At 37.1% G+C, this 13458-nt stretch overlaps 2 protein-coding genes and 1 long non-coding RNA gene across 3 annotated transcripts; 1 reads left to right on the forward strand and 2 right to left on the reverse strand.

The window, feature by feature from the left end:
- Positions 1-1074: 1074 nt before the first annotated feature.
- Positions 1075-4348, reverse strand: LOC148717746 (uncharacterized). Its single transcript, XM_088742931.1, has 2 exons — positions 4074-4348; positions 1075-3493 (listed from the first exon to the last, which is right to left on the reverse strand). Exons 1-2 carry the CDS (start codon positions 4081-4083, stop codon positions 2484-2486), a joined length of 1020 nt encoding a protein of 339 aa, XP_088599057.1. The 5' UTR covers positions 4084-4348; the 3' UTR covers positions 1075-2483.
- On the reverse strand, positions 4074-11034 carry LOC148717747 (uncharacterized). Its single transcript, XM_088742930.1, has one exon. It carries the CDS (start codon positions 10693-10695, stop codon positions 4369-4371), a length of 6327 nt encoding a protein of 2108 aa, XP_088599056.1. The 5' UTR covers positions 10696-11034; the 3' UTR covers positions 4074-4368.
- A 521-nt stretch (positions 11035-11555) lies between these two features.
- Positions 11556-13207, forward strand: LOC148717748 (uncharacterized). Its single transcript, XR_015994982.1, has 3 exons — positions 11556-11613; positions 12323-12402; positions 12742-13207. It is a non-coding gene; the product is annotated as an uncharacterized LOC148717748 (long non-coding RNA).
- Positions 13208-13458: the final 251 nt, after the last annotated feature.

Here is a 13458-nt window from a genome sequence, read left to right on the forward strand (position 1 = left end):
ATCCTTTGATTGTGAATGCTTCTTCCTGTAATAGCAGAGCCTCTGTCTGGTCCATGAAGTGGATGAGTAAGCATGTACTTGACAGTGCAAACATTTTCTCCCCCCTTGTCAGTTCTTATTCGTGATGGTAGGCCCCACTCTTCTACAGCTTTAATAAAAAGCTGCAGTACCGTTTCAGATCTGTTGTTTGTGTTGCATGCCAGAAAAACAGGGAGGCGTGAGTATCTATCTACACATCCATGAACAACAAAACGCCACTTGATCAGTTTGTGATTGCCATCCAAGTGCCACAGACCTAACGGTCGGGTAACATTGTACGCATGACGATGCACACACCTATATTTCCGAGCTATCACTCCTATTGGGTCTATGCGATTAAGAGAATCTCTTACACGGTACCTTTGTACATATATTTTCCTTGAACGTAAGTATCCAACTAGTATTTTAGACCCACAATTTGATGCGTTTCTTTAAGAGCCCATGACTGTAAATATCGAGAATCGCTGGCCAAGCTGAAAAATCGAAAATTCTGATAATTTTCCTGGAAAACCCTTTTAGGGAGATATATTAGAAAAAAATATTTCAAAGTCTGAAAAATCAAATGTTTCCGAGAAAATGGGGAAAAACGAAAATTCGGGTTTTTACCTTATTAATTATGCAAAAAATGCAGTAAAATTGAGCAACTTTAGCGTGCTAGTACTGAAGGAGGATGTTTCGTAAGAAATCGGGGATGTTTTTACTTGAAAATATAATTCATTCGATTTTCATTTATGGCACTTTTAGGAGCTTTGGTTTAATTTTAAAAATTACAAGATTTTTTTAACAAAGTACTCTCAAACACTTGTTGCAAAAGCGAAAATTCGAGCAACTTCAAGGCTTCAAAACGCGTCTTGGTATGTGAGAAATCATGTCGAAATGCATGCTGGCACAAAGTTTGGTCCTTATACTAAAATAATATGAAACTAGTAGTAATCAAAGATTAATAAGTGCGTTAGAAGTTCAATGAATTTAGCTAAAATCATACAAAAACAGAGGAGGAAATTAGTTGAGAGATTAAATGAGAAAGACGAAGTATTTAAAGAGCAACATGAACAATAGCAACTTTAATAGTGAAACCCAAATATGTAACCAAAGATGTTTATCTACTTAGTTACAATGTAGTTTAGATACTGATTGTGGGAGACTAACTTTTGTAACAGTAACATGAATGATAGTAACTTGAATAGTTACAAGGGATTGGTTAGTTGCAAGGGAAAATGTAACAAAACATGTTAGTCTACTCAGTATCTTGAAAAACTGAAAATGATAGAGTAGATTTTATAACAACAACATGAGGCTATGATGAAGTTCAAAATGCTATGAAAATTAGATTTTTCCATGTCTAAACGTTTCGTGTCTGTGTGTCATAGCATTGTTTAACAATTTTTCTTAACTTAACAGTAACCTGGATGATACTAACTCGATTAGTCACAAGGTAAAATGCAGTAATTAGAACATGTCAATCTACTCATTTACAATGTAGTTCAGATACTAAATGAGTGAGACTAATTTTTGTAACGGTAACATGAATAATAGTAAATTGAATAGTTTCAAGAAAGTTATGAAGTTGGTAATGCTATGAAACTTTTTGCAATGTTTAAAAGTTCTGGTGTTTGCATGTCATACCATAGTTTAACAAAAAAATTTTAATAGTAACATGAATAGTAACTTGAATAGTTGCATGGGATTGGTTAGTTGCAAGAGAAAATGTAAAAAAACATGTCAATCTACTTAGTATCTTGAAAAACTGAAAGAGATAGACTAAATTTTATAACAACAACTGGAACATGAAGCTGTGATGAAGTTCAAAATGCTATGAAACTTAGATTTTTTTCCATGTCTAAATATTTCGTGTTTGTGTGTCAGCATTGTTTAACTATTTTTCTTATCTTAACAGTAACCAGGGCCGGGTTGTTCAAAGCGCGATTAAGCAAACCCAGGGTTAGCGTCAAATTTTATTCCAGTTAAATTAATAACCAAAAGAGATTTTCTTAAGGATTCTTGCTCTTTAGTTTTATTTTTCGATTTGACTTCATGTGCAGCTTATAATTAGCTTTTGAAATCTTTTTAAACAAAAGAGATTAAATCTTTGATTAAGCTTTAATCGTGGGTTAGCAGTAATCGTCTTTTGAACAACTGGGCCCTGGATGATACTAACTCGATTAGTCACAAGGTAAAATGCAATAATTAAAACATGAGAATCTACTCATTTACAATGTAGTTTAGATACTAAATGAGCGAGACTAATTTTTCTAACAGTAACATGAATAATAGTAAATGGAATAGTTTCAAGAAAGTTTAATATGAAATTCAAAAATGAAGTGCTATAAAAGTTTTTGTGATATCTAAAAGTTTTAGTGTTTGTATCTCATAGCATGAATTATTAGTAACTTAAATAGTTACTAGAGATTGGTTTGTTACAAAGGAAAATGCAACAAAACATGTTAAATGGCAATTTTTTCAATGTCCACAAGTTTTCGCGTTTGCGTGTCAAAGCATACTTTAACTGTGTCTAGGTTTAAGACAGCCTCTGTGATTTCCTCCTCTGTTGTTTCATTTGCAATTAAGTGACAAATTGAAAACAACTTTGACACTGCTTCTTGATAAACCTGTAGCTGAAGCTTCTGCAGTGGTTGTTTGGAGTTTTGGATATGGATCTTGAGTGTCCACTTTACACTGCAGCTGGTTGCCTTTTGTGTTACTTTGCAGTTATCGCAGACTGCAATTTTTCCCTTGATTGTAACTTTTTTTGAACATGAACAACAACAGTTGTATTTGGTGACACTGCTTATTCCTAGTATTTCTCCAATGGTTTCTGTTGTTGTTGAGATGTCATTGACTTCAGGTAATGTTTGTTTGAAGGGTTCAGCGTCCTTGATGGTGTATAAATTATCTTGTTTTGGTGTGTTCAAGTATCTTTGATTCTGAGATACTTTCATTCTCAAGTTGTTGAAGAAATAGGTGGACTGTGGTGTGACGCTGTCAACATGCTCACCCCAGAAAATAACTTTTATGTAACCAGATGGATCAACTATATAGCCTTCCTGTTTTTTGACAGGAGAATCTTGGATGACTATAGTTTTGGTCGCACTTAGATGTGATATCTTTCCTTTTATTGACACTAGCTGTTGTGGTGCTACTTTTGACAAGGATGCAATTGATGTGACATCATCTTGTGCTTTGTAAGGAAAATCAGCTGTTGTTGAAGTGATGGTTGTGTTCCTGTTTATTACTACATCACTTCGTCCATACTTATTGCTGATGTTAAAATTTGAAATTTTAACCGGTGATCTTTGTGTGGCCATTGCATCAAGAGTTTCCTTCTTTTCAGTTGCAAAGCATACACTGCCAATGAGATCTTTCTCTGTCTGAAGGTGGCAGTTAAAGTAGTTTGTTGGTCCAGATTTTTTTACTGGTGAGACATTATGCACAAAGCAAGTTATGTCTTGTTTTTCTGTAGGAGGAGGTAAAAAGATATTTAGATTAATGTAATAAATTTGGCATGGATGGGATTACTGCATAAGGTAGCTTGTGTTATTTGAAAAAAACATATGTGTAAATATTAGTCTCCTTGTTTCATGTACTGTAAATCCTCTATTAAGCCCACAGGGGGCTTATTGTTTTAAGGCGCATTGGGGGGGGGGGGGGGGGGGCTAAATAGAAAGGAAGGGCTTAATAGAAGGGGAAGTGTTAAAATTTAGCAAAACAGGAGCAGTTCACCACTCATTAATTACTGTAATTAAGATTATTTTTAGTACAAAACAGGGATATTTTGGCCAAAGTTTGCCATCAACATGCAAGAGGTGTGGGAAAAATAAATTGTATCATATAACTACATGAGAACATTAAAGGGTGACAAAAGTGATAGGAAACAGTGTACATCTAATACCTAGATGTTCAAAATAACATGTTTTATTAATGAGAGCATATAGAGCAGGTAAGGTTATAAAATGATTTTAAAACAAGAAGCATTAGTTTAATAGAAGAAAGGAACGTATAACCATAATATTTAAGTATGACCGGGAGATACATACCTGAAGCCATATTAGATCTCTGTCTTGTCTGTTGAAAAAAAAAAAAAAAATAAGGATGTATACAGATGTTTTAGGAGGGTGTTTAAAATACGTTTAAACCCTAGTTAATACAACACTCTGAAACATTACATGGAACTTTGCTTTAAATGTAGTTGGAAAGTGAACTATTTATAACCATAAAAAAAATCATTTATGTATGCATGTGTTGAAGGCCGTATAATCAATTTATTCTAATTAATCAATTTTGGGTGCTGTACTGTTGTGAGTGACTTTGTTCGCATCACTCAACTTGGGATCAATTTATATTTGCTAGATTATATAGCCTGCTTTCTTCTTCAAGTCTATATTTTAAATTAGTGGATTTCTTAAGACTCTTAAGTCTTTCAAAAGTCATTGGTTCAATAATACAAGATGAAAGTGTTTTCACTCTGCTTATAGCTACATATGAAATGCCTGCAGTAGTTTCAGTCTGACCAATGTCAATCCATGCTTTTGGCAGTGTTAACCCTTGGCTCTTGTGTATTGTGATTGCCCAAGCAAGTTTGAGAGGCAACTGTTGTCTCTCATGTAAACCATCTAGTGTCTGTGAGGTTATTGTTATTGGGCATATAGGCACACATCGTGGAATGCTATCACTGATAGATGGACCTCTATACTCATTAAATTTTACTATGACAGCGACAGGCAAGTCTGGTGGTTGCTGGTTGTTTGCATAAATGAAATCTTCAACCGTTCCAGTTGCACCGTTACAAAGTCCAACATCTATCCATAGGTTCATGGTAAGCATTACATGTGCACCTTTTGCAAGGAAAATGGTCGGTTGTAAACCTGACATGTCATCTGAACTTGCTTTCTTAGCTATATCACTAGAGTGACGTGCAGTGATGCAGGCTATTGGCTGATGAAGTTCTGATAACTTTTCAAAGTTATAATTAGCAACTTCTTCATTGCTGAAATAGAGCCTAGTGGCATCTTGAAACTCATTCACGTTCAATGCTATGGAAGGCTGTCTTGCCAAAAGAAGTTTCCAATCTTGCTCATTAGAATCTCCTGTGCGAAGGCGTATGAGTAAATCTCTAAACTGAGCTTGCTGTTGATTTAAGCCTTGAACCCTCTGGTTTACTGACAGTTTTACAACATTGCCAAACATGTGATAAGCTAAATAGCCTTGTTCACCTGTAGAACTGGAGGGTCTCGAATGATATAATGGCTTATCTGCCACTGGAGGCAATTGAGCTGGGTCACCAACTAATATCATGGATTTACCACCAAATACTTTGTCATTTTTGCCTGTTGCTTGTCGGCAGCGTCTATCAATCCAGCCAAACAATGTTTGTCCTAGCATAGAGTATTCATCAATTAGGATATAACTGATATCTTTCAGCTTGGTTTGTAATGTGACAAGCCCTTGTCCTGTTAATTCTTTGTTATGTCTTGGGCCAACAGGCAATTTTAATAGTGAATGGATTGTACATCCGTTTATGTTAAATGAAGCTTTGCCAGTTGTGGCAGTCACTGCACAAGAGTGTTGGAGCAGGTTTCGGATGGCATTAATGAGGTAACTTTTCCCTGTACCGGCAACTCCAAGTATAATAAGAAGCAATGGATCTTTAGGGCAGGCTTGTTCAGAATGTGCTTTCACCATATTGTAGGCATGTCTTTGCATGTCACTGAATGTATTAACATCAATATTTTGTTGTTGCAAACCAAAGGTAGAATCCAAAGTATCTTTCTTAGTTTTTACCCAGGATGGCATTTCCTGTATTAAGTGATTTGCATACTTAATCTTGTCATTTTGCCAGTCATAATCAGGCTGAGAGGTTTGTTGTGTTATATTATCTTGGTTAACAAAATACCCAGGTATGAGATCTGCTAAATCCATCCACTCTTCACGCTGTGGAAGCTCTTCTGAAGAGTGCTCTATATTTGGTTCCTCTTCTGTGTTATTCTGTACACTTTGTAGTTTTTCATACCAGTCAGGAACATGCTCTTCAGCATATGGTGTTTGTAGAAATTCCTTCCATTTTGTGATGTATATTTCATCAGTGCCTTCCTGACAATCCCAGGCATTGTCTTGTGTAGTATGCCAAGGTTTGTGCTTAAGTAACTGATATTTGCAATAAAGTCCAAAATTTGGACCTTTTGAATTGGAAGAAAATACTGGAAAAACTCTGGGAATCATGTTATGAGGCTGAACTGTTAGTTTGTTGTTGACAAGTTTGTATTTTGTTGCAAAATGAATGAAATTAAGAGCCATTATATCTGGGATGGTTTGAATATATTTTTCCCTTTTAGCGTAAGTATCAAGCAATGAGTCATTGGTTACAGTATCTCCATCATTTGTTATAGTTTTGATTCTACGTGAACCATTTAGACTAATAGGTACCACATTAAATGATGAGCTGACAAGTTTCAGTGACATGAGATGATGCATAGTCTCTTGTGCAGAGAAGTCACGTTGGCCAAGTGATTTCATTATCACTTTTTTTATCAATTTTGTAGGGTTGCTATTGTTGTTGCAATTACGGACAATAGAATTAAATGCAAGTTTCATTACAGGTGACTTTGGTTCACCTTTTGAAGCATATTTTGCAAGGTATTCAACACATGCATGATAATCAATGATTACTTGAATATCACAGTTTGCCCTCCAGCCTTGAAGCTGAAGTCGTTGGTGATTATTGAGTCTGCTATCATTCCTCTTTGTTATGATCTTTGCTTTGTATTGAGTGCTTCGATCTTTTGTATGAATGGGCTCAAACTCTAGTTTTGTATTAACACAAGGTTGAAATGGAAACTTAAATCTACATTTCAGTTCTGTTTCGTTTTGTTTCTTTCTAAGACAATAGTTTGTACTACAGCGAGTGTGCCTTTGTACAGTATTCAACAAATCAACATAATCTTGTTCAGAGTCTTGTAAACTTACAAGGTCCTTGTGACGCTTTTGACAAGGATGAATAGAGGGCTTCACCCATGTGCCATTATCTGGTGGATCTGGATTATATGTAGACAATAACCAATCTACATACTGACAAACTACCTGAGAAGCCTTTTTCCCATCCACTATCTGTTGATTGAGTTCTAGTATATTGACTTGCTCAGCTGTATTAGTGGACATTTCAGCCAAATAGCCTTTTAGAGCTGTTTCTGAGAGTTTACATAAACCTGGATCATTTTTCAGCTTTGCTACACCATGACAATGTATACTACCTCTAGCTTGATATTCAAATCTGTACCAGTGCCACTCAGCATCTAGTGAATTGTATAACCAGTATTTAATAAAACTTTCTAAACGCTGTGTAAAGAACCAGTCTGTAATATGAGGATTGTTAATGACATTCTGCCGTTTGTTCTCAGTTGAATTAATACTGACTGAGTTGCCAAAAATTGCATGAAGTTCAGGCCAATGCATATCAGCAGAGGAGAATGTGAAAAAGAATGTTGGAGCTCCAGCATGGGCTATTATTGCTTTTAAATCTTCTTTAGCTTTGTGCCAATAAGCATTAGAACCAGTAATGTTACTAAGATAGCGTGATATCTTAGATATAAACATACTTGTGTTATTGCTAGTTGCCATTTGCCGCAGCTCCTCAGCAGTCAAATGAGCTTCTCCTGGGTTTTGTTTTAGGAACATGCCTGTCTGTTGCAGAATACGTTTTCTTTGTATCATATTCAATGCCCAGTAACCAAATCTGGGGTGAGTAGCAAAGCGATATACCCATTTGTCATTCTTGTTTTCTCCAAACTTTAAAAGGTGCTTTACTCTTTCTCCGAGTGGTATATCTCGGCGTAATGATGGGTTAGTAGGATCACCCTTACCATCTGGAAATAATGTTGGGAAAGCCATTGTTGCTAAATAGGGAGTTACATACTCGTTTAATGGTTCACTGCCAACTGTTGGCCAGGGCAAGTGATTAGAATCATTAGACAATTGTTGGCGCACAGCTTCTATTTCTTGCTGCTGACACTCTGGAATAGGCAGAAAACTACTCATTTCAGTACCCTCATTATAAACAATGTCATCTTCATTTTGAGGACCTAAGTCAGGTTCACATGTGGCATCCAAATCTATATTCTCTGTTTCAACCGAGAGAAGACCATGTGGAACACCATGTTCTGGTAAAGAATTTAAAGAATTTTGATTGATGGTTATGTCCTTGTAGTGTGAGTTATTATTAACAAGCCATTGTAGTGCATCAGCTACATTTTGCCTTCGCACTGTCACATCTTTAAAACTGTTCTCTTTACCTTTCATCTTAACAACAATAACAGATAGATCTTTTGGGTATCTAGGCAGAGAATGTGCTAGTTCAGCTATATCCTGAGGCAAATTGATACAGTGGCCTGAATAGCCCCTTTGTCCACCAGGTTTTATGTAAACTCGCATAACAGGAAGTGCACGTGCAATAAGCATTTCTTCTACTTGGGTTAGCCCCTGCAGTTGTAAAGGTACTAATGATGGCACCATGTCATTTTCCTTAGAAAACTTTTTTGGTTGTTGTTTATCTCGTATGCACCTCTGACACTGGTAGTGATCAACCTTCCTTGGACTGGATTTCAATGGCCATGCTTCAAAACAGACAGTGCATTGGCAAACTGAATACTGATTGGACTTATGAAAATCGTTCATGTTATTTTGTGCATGTTTTTGTTCGTGAACTGGACCAGCACAGCTCTCTTTTTGTCCTGCAGAAATTGTTTGAGACCTTTTATAACTGGCTCTCCTATTTGCAAGTCTCTCTTTTCGCTTTTCAACATTTTCTTCAGACGTTCTTTTTCTATAAGAGTCTTTGTAACTTTTTAGTCTCTCTTTTTGCTTTTCAACAGTTTCTTCAGACACTCTTTTTCTATAAGTGTCTCTCTTAGTTTTAAGTCTCTCTTTTCGCTTTTCAGCAGTTTCTTCAGACATTGTTTTTCTATAAGTGCCTCTCTTATCTTCAAGTCTGCTTGCCCTTTCATTAGCTGTTTCTGTATATTTGACTCTTTTCATGTAATTTCTGTGCTTAAGAAGTCTACCATGTCTGTTTTCATTGGTTTCTGATAATTTTCTCTTTATGCATGTGAGTTTGTTTTTATATCTACTGTTTTTGTCAGTCAATGTTGAAACATAATGCAACTCGTTAATATATCCAATAAATATTGTCTTTCGTCCATCCTGATCAGCAACAGGAGTTAAGATTGTACTTTCAGGTGAATTTATATTAGACTGTGTGATATGAATGACACAGTTGTATGCATTGGCCACAGCTTGCATTATGATGTTATCACACCATGTGCCTTGTTTTGACATTTGTTGAATATAGTTATTCCAGTGATCATTAGAAATGCTTTCAATATACAATTCTGGGTAACTCTGTAAATGGCCAATTCCAGCCATACGAATTTCACGATGCAAGTCAGCAGTCCTATACAGTTGGTGTGAAACTGATTTAAAGAAACAATCTCCAAATCCACCTACATCATGTGGTATAAGTCCTATGAGACGAAGCCTTTCAGTTAAACAATCCCATGGTAAATCATGACTAACAGCATTCTCAGGAGACATACCTCCATTTAATTTTGAATTATCATTATGAGTTTGAGGAAAGCTTTTTCCACCAGAATTCATTAAATCTGCCACACGGATATGTGTTTGTCTACAGTTACATGTAGAATAGTTATCTGTTGTTGTAAATTTTCTTTTCTGTATGTTCATGTAAAAAACAAATTTACTATAATAATGATCATTGGTATACCAGAATTTCCAGGTGTTGTAATTTCTACATAAATTAGTGATAAAAGAACTGTCTGGAAGATGTTGTCTTACAAAAGACTTGATTCTATTCCTAGACTTCGTATTACTTAGTGCCTTTAGAATTATTTTAACAGGAACGTGAGATGGTTCCCTGTCCCTTTTCCTCTGACAATTCACTCTTTTCTTACGAACTTCAACATTTTCAGAAATAGTTACACTATGATTTTCAATTTTCTCAGAAGAATAACTTGTCAAAGCCTTATCATGATCTTGTGAACTACAATCACCACTTATCAGCCCGGTAACCATTTGACTTTTGTCACTTTTCATTTGGCGCAATGGCCATCGAGCAGAATGACTCGGTTTATTTGCTTTGTGACCACAACGGGTCATTTGGCGCAATGGCCACCGAGTACAATGACTCGGTTTGTTTGGTTTGTATTTGTGACCGCTATGGGTCAAAGCACAATGGCTTGGTAGATTTGCTTTGAGACAACTTTGTGTCAAAGCACAATGGCTTGGTAGATTTGCTTTGAGACAACTTTGTGTCAGAGTTATCGGTTGATTTGCTTTGTTGTTCGGCAAATTCGAGGACATCAATTCAAAGCAGGAGAGCAGCGAAGGTCTTCGGTTTGTTGTAGTTCGGACAACGCCGACATCGGGCTTTCTACATGCTCTTGGAGGAGTACTAAAAAGTTTCCTGGTAAGGCTTTGACAAGTTGAAGCGATGAACTTTTTAAGAAACATCGCATGAAGTTTGAGAAAAATAAATGAACTTACCGAACAATCCAAAGATATCCACGGAGGCGACACGGACGCACGAGCAGCTTGCACTCGCACGAGGTATAGTTGCGTGCGCACTCGCACGAGGTATAGTTGCTTGCGCATAAAAATAGTTGTGTGCGCATGTCCACCAGGTGAGCCCGCAATTTCTTTGGCCGGCTATTGGGCTTAAAATTCGTGCGCGCGCTTAATAATTATTCAAAATGGCGCAGATTTTGAACATCGCCCGTCCAAGTAACCAAAAATCTCGAATCTTCACGCCTGGCATGCACAGGTATCCCATCGACCACAGGATCCCCAAAGATTACGAAGCGTTCTCCTGACGTCGAACGCAATAAAAGATTTGGGTAATTCAGAAAAGTGCCGGAAAAATACAAGAGTTACGACGCAATGTGGCCAAGGTCATGAATTTGCATGATACAAATCAGTTCTAGAAATCGTAATTGAGAGCTACGAAGTAAACAAGATAGTCAAAGATGGTTAAAACAACTATTTGATATGGAAATGACATGAAATTATACAATAAAAAATCCATAGACATTGCAGAAGAGGGCTGTAAATTGATGTGTAGATACAAAATTTTCTGTCAATTTAAATTGCACAAGACTTTGTTATTGTTGACTCGCTATTTCAACAGCACTACCTACACCTAACTATAGATAAGGGCCGCTGTATATTTCACCATTTTTGTTGACTAGGTGTTTATTATCGACATTATTCTTAGTTGAATAGCTACGTTTTCTGCAACTGCGATAATACTTCTTTTGAAATATCTTGCATATCTTGAAAAATGTTGTGCGAGTAAACAAAGTCACGCAACACCGCAAGCTTCTGCTGTGTAGTTTTTCACCTAAGATAACAGCCCAACTATTTTTATGCTATTTATTCTTATCTTTTTAGGAAAAGGAGCCACATTTCTGTCACAAAAATTGATAAAAAGGACTTATGTCACGGTAACAATTAGACCGTGTTGCAGTCTGGGCGATAATTCTCTATGATGTAATCACGGTCTTTTTCTTAAAGGTAAACACGCGCGAGGTTTTTCACAGAGCATAAAAAGAAAACGATCTCATTCTGTAGCTCTGCTTCTCTTATTCGGGGGGGGTGGCTTGTGGGGCAGGTTCTGGGATTCGTGTAGTGACTAGTGTTAGACAGTCTCGGGGAACGCGAAACTGTTCCCCCAAGCAAAAGAAGATTAATGACATCAGTTTACTGAACAACTTCAGATTTTATCCTGGTGGAATGAGGGTGTGGCAGACATTTGATATTTCTTTTGAAATATCTTGCATATCTTGAAAAATGTTGTGCGAGTAAACAAAGTCACGCAACACCGCAAGCTTCTGCTGTGTAGTTTTTCACCTAAGATAACAGCCCAACTATTTTTATGCTATTTATTCTTATCTTTTTAGGAAAAGGAGCCACATTTCTGTCACAAAACTTGATAAAAAGGACTTATGTCACGGTAACAATTAGACCGTGTTGCAGTCTGGGCGATAATTCTCTATGATGCAATCACGGTCTTTTTCTTAAAGGTAAACACGCGCGAGGTTTTTCACAGAGCATAAAAAGAAAACGATCTCATTCTGTAGCTCTGCTTCTCTTATTCGGGGGGGGGGGGTGGCTTGTGGGGCAGGTTCTGGGATTCGTGTAGTGTTAGACAGTCTCGGGGAACGCGAAACTGTTCCCCCAAGCAAAAGAAGATTAATGACATCAGTTTACTGAACAACTTCAGATTTTATCCTGGTGGAATGAGGGTGTGGCAGACATTTGATAAAGGCCCCGGCAAATGCATCTCTTTGGAAGGAACAAATGGTAAACTTTACGTTAAATTCTCTTTCCATTTTCTAGCTATAATGTAGCATGATCTCTCTTTAGTTTTGAGACTGAAAAATTCAGCGAGGGAAAGCTTGATATCAAGGTCACTTGAAAACATCAAACCTGGCGCCAGTTTTTGTTATAAAATTATTTCAAGTTTTTCTTATTTCGAACGCTATACTGGAAAAAGAAACTTTTACTTCATTTAGGTAGCAGTGCACAAGCTGCACCTAACGCTATTTTCGCCGTGGGAAACGCATCAAATCTCTCTCTGGACAATTTTTAGGTGTGTTTGATCATGTCGTTAATCATCTTTCATGTTATTATTTTTCACAGAACGCCATTACCAAAATATTCCCTCGGCGAATTTAAAGAGATCGCCCCAAGGAGAAAACTTAAAGAGCCTACTAAGTGAAGCCTACTGGCCGTGAAGCGAAAGGCGATGTTCAAGTGTTTCCACGTCCAAAAGAGGGCGGCACGCGTAGTTTCCAAAGGCATTCTTCTCTGGAAAAGCATCTCGCGTTCGGAACTTGCACAAAGACGGTTGAAAGGGAGACATTTCTTGATAAAGTGAAGGTTAAATATGCCGCAAGGCTCAAGGAAGGTTCAAGTTCCGTACCAACTATTCCTCTACCTCCTGAAACCTGTCCTCGTACCACTGAAGGCTTCGCTTTCAAACAAGTTAAGAAAGCTTACCAGTTTAACGAAAAGCAACGAGAATATCTGACTGTTAGATTTACCATCAAACAAGAAAGTGGCAAAAAGGTCGACGGGGAAATGGTTGCAACAGAAATGAGAAGAGCAAAGGGATCGAAAGGGAAGCGCTTGTTCAGTGTTTCCGAGTTTTTGGCGACTCAACAATTAGCTTCATTTTTTCCAGAATGGCACCAAAATTGAAACAGCAGACAGCCCTCTGCGCACAAGCTGTAACTGAGGAAGATCTGGTTGCTATGGAATTTGTCAAATATGCTAAGGAGTCTATTTTTGAGCAGTTAAATTAAAATGTAACCTGGGGTTGATCAGAGAAAAAAGACATCTTAAATCGCTCTGCTC

The sequence above is a fragment of the Stylophora pistillata genome, chromosome 13 (genome assembly GCF_964205215.1).
Source record: "Stylophora pistillata chromosome 13, jaStyPist1.2, whole genome shotgun sequence".
NCBI lineage: Eukaryota > Metazoa > Cnidaria > Anthozoa > Scleractinia > Pocilloporidae > Stylophora > Stylophora pistillata.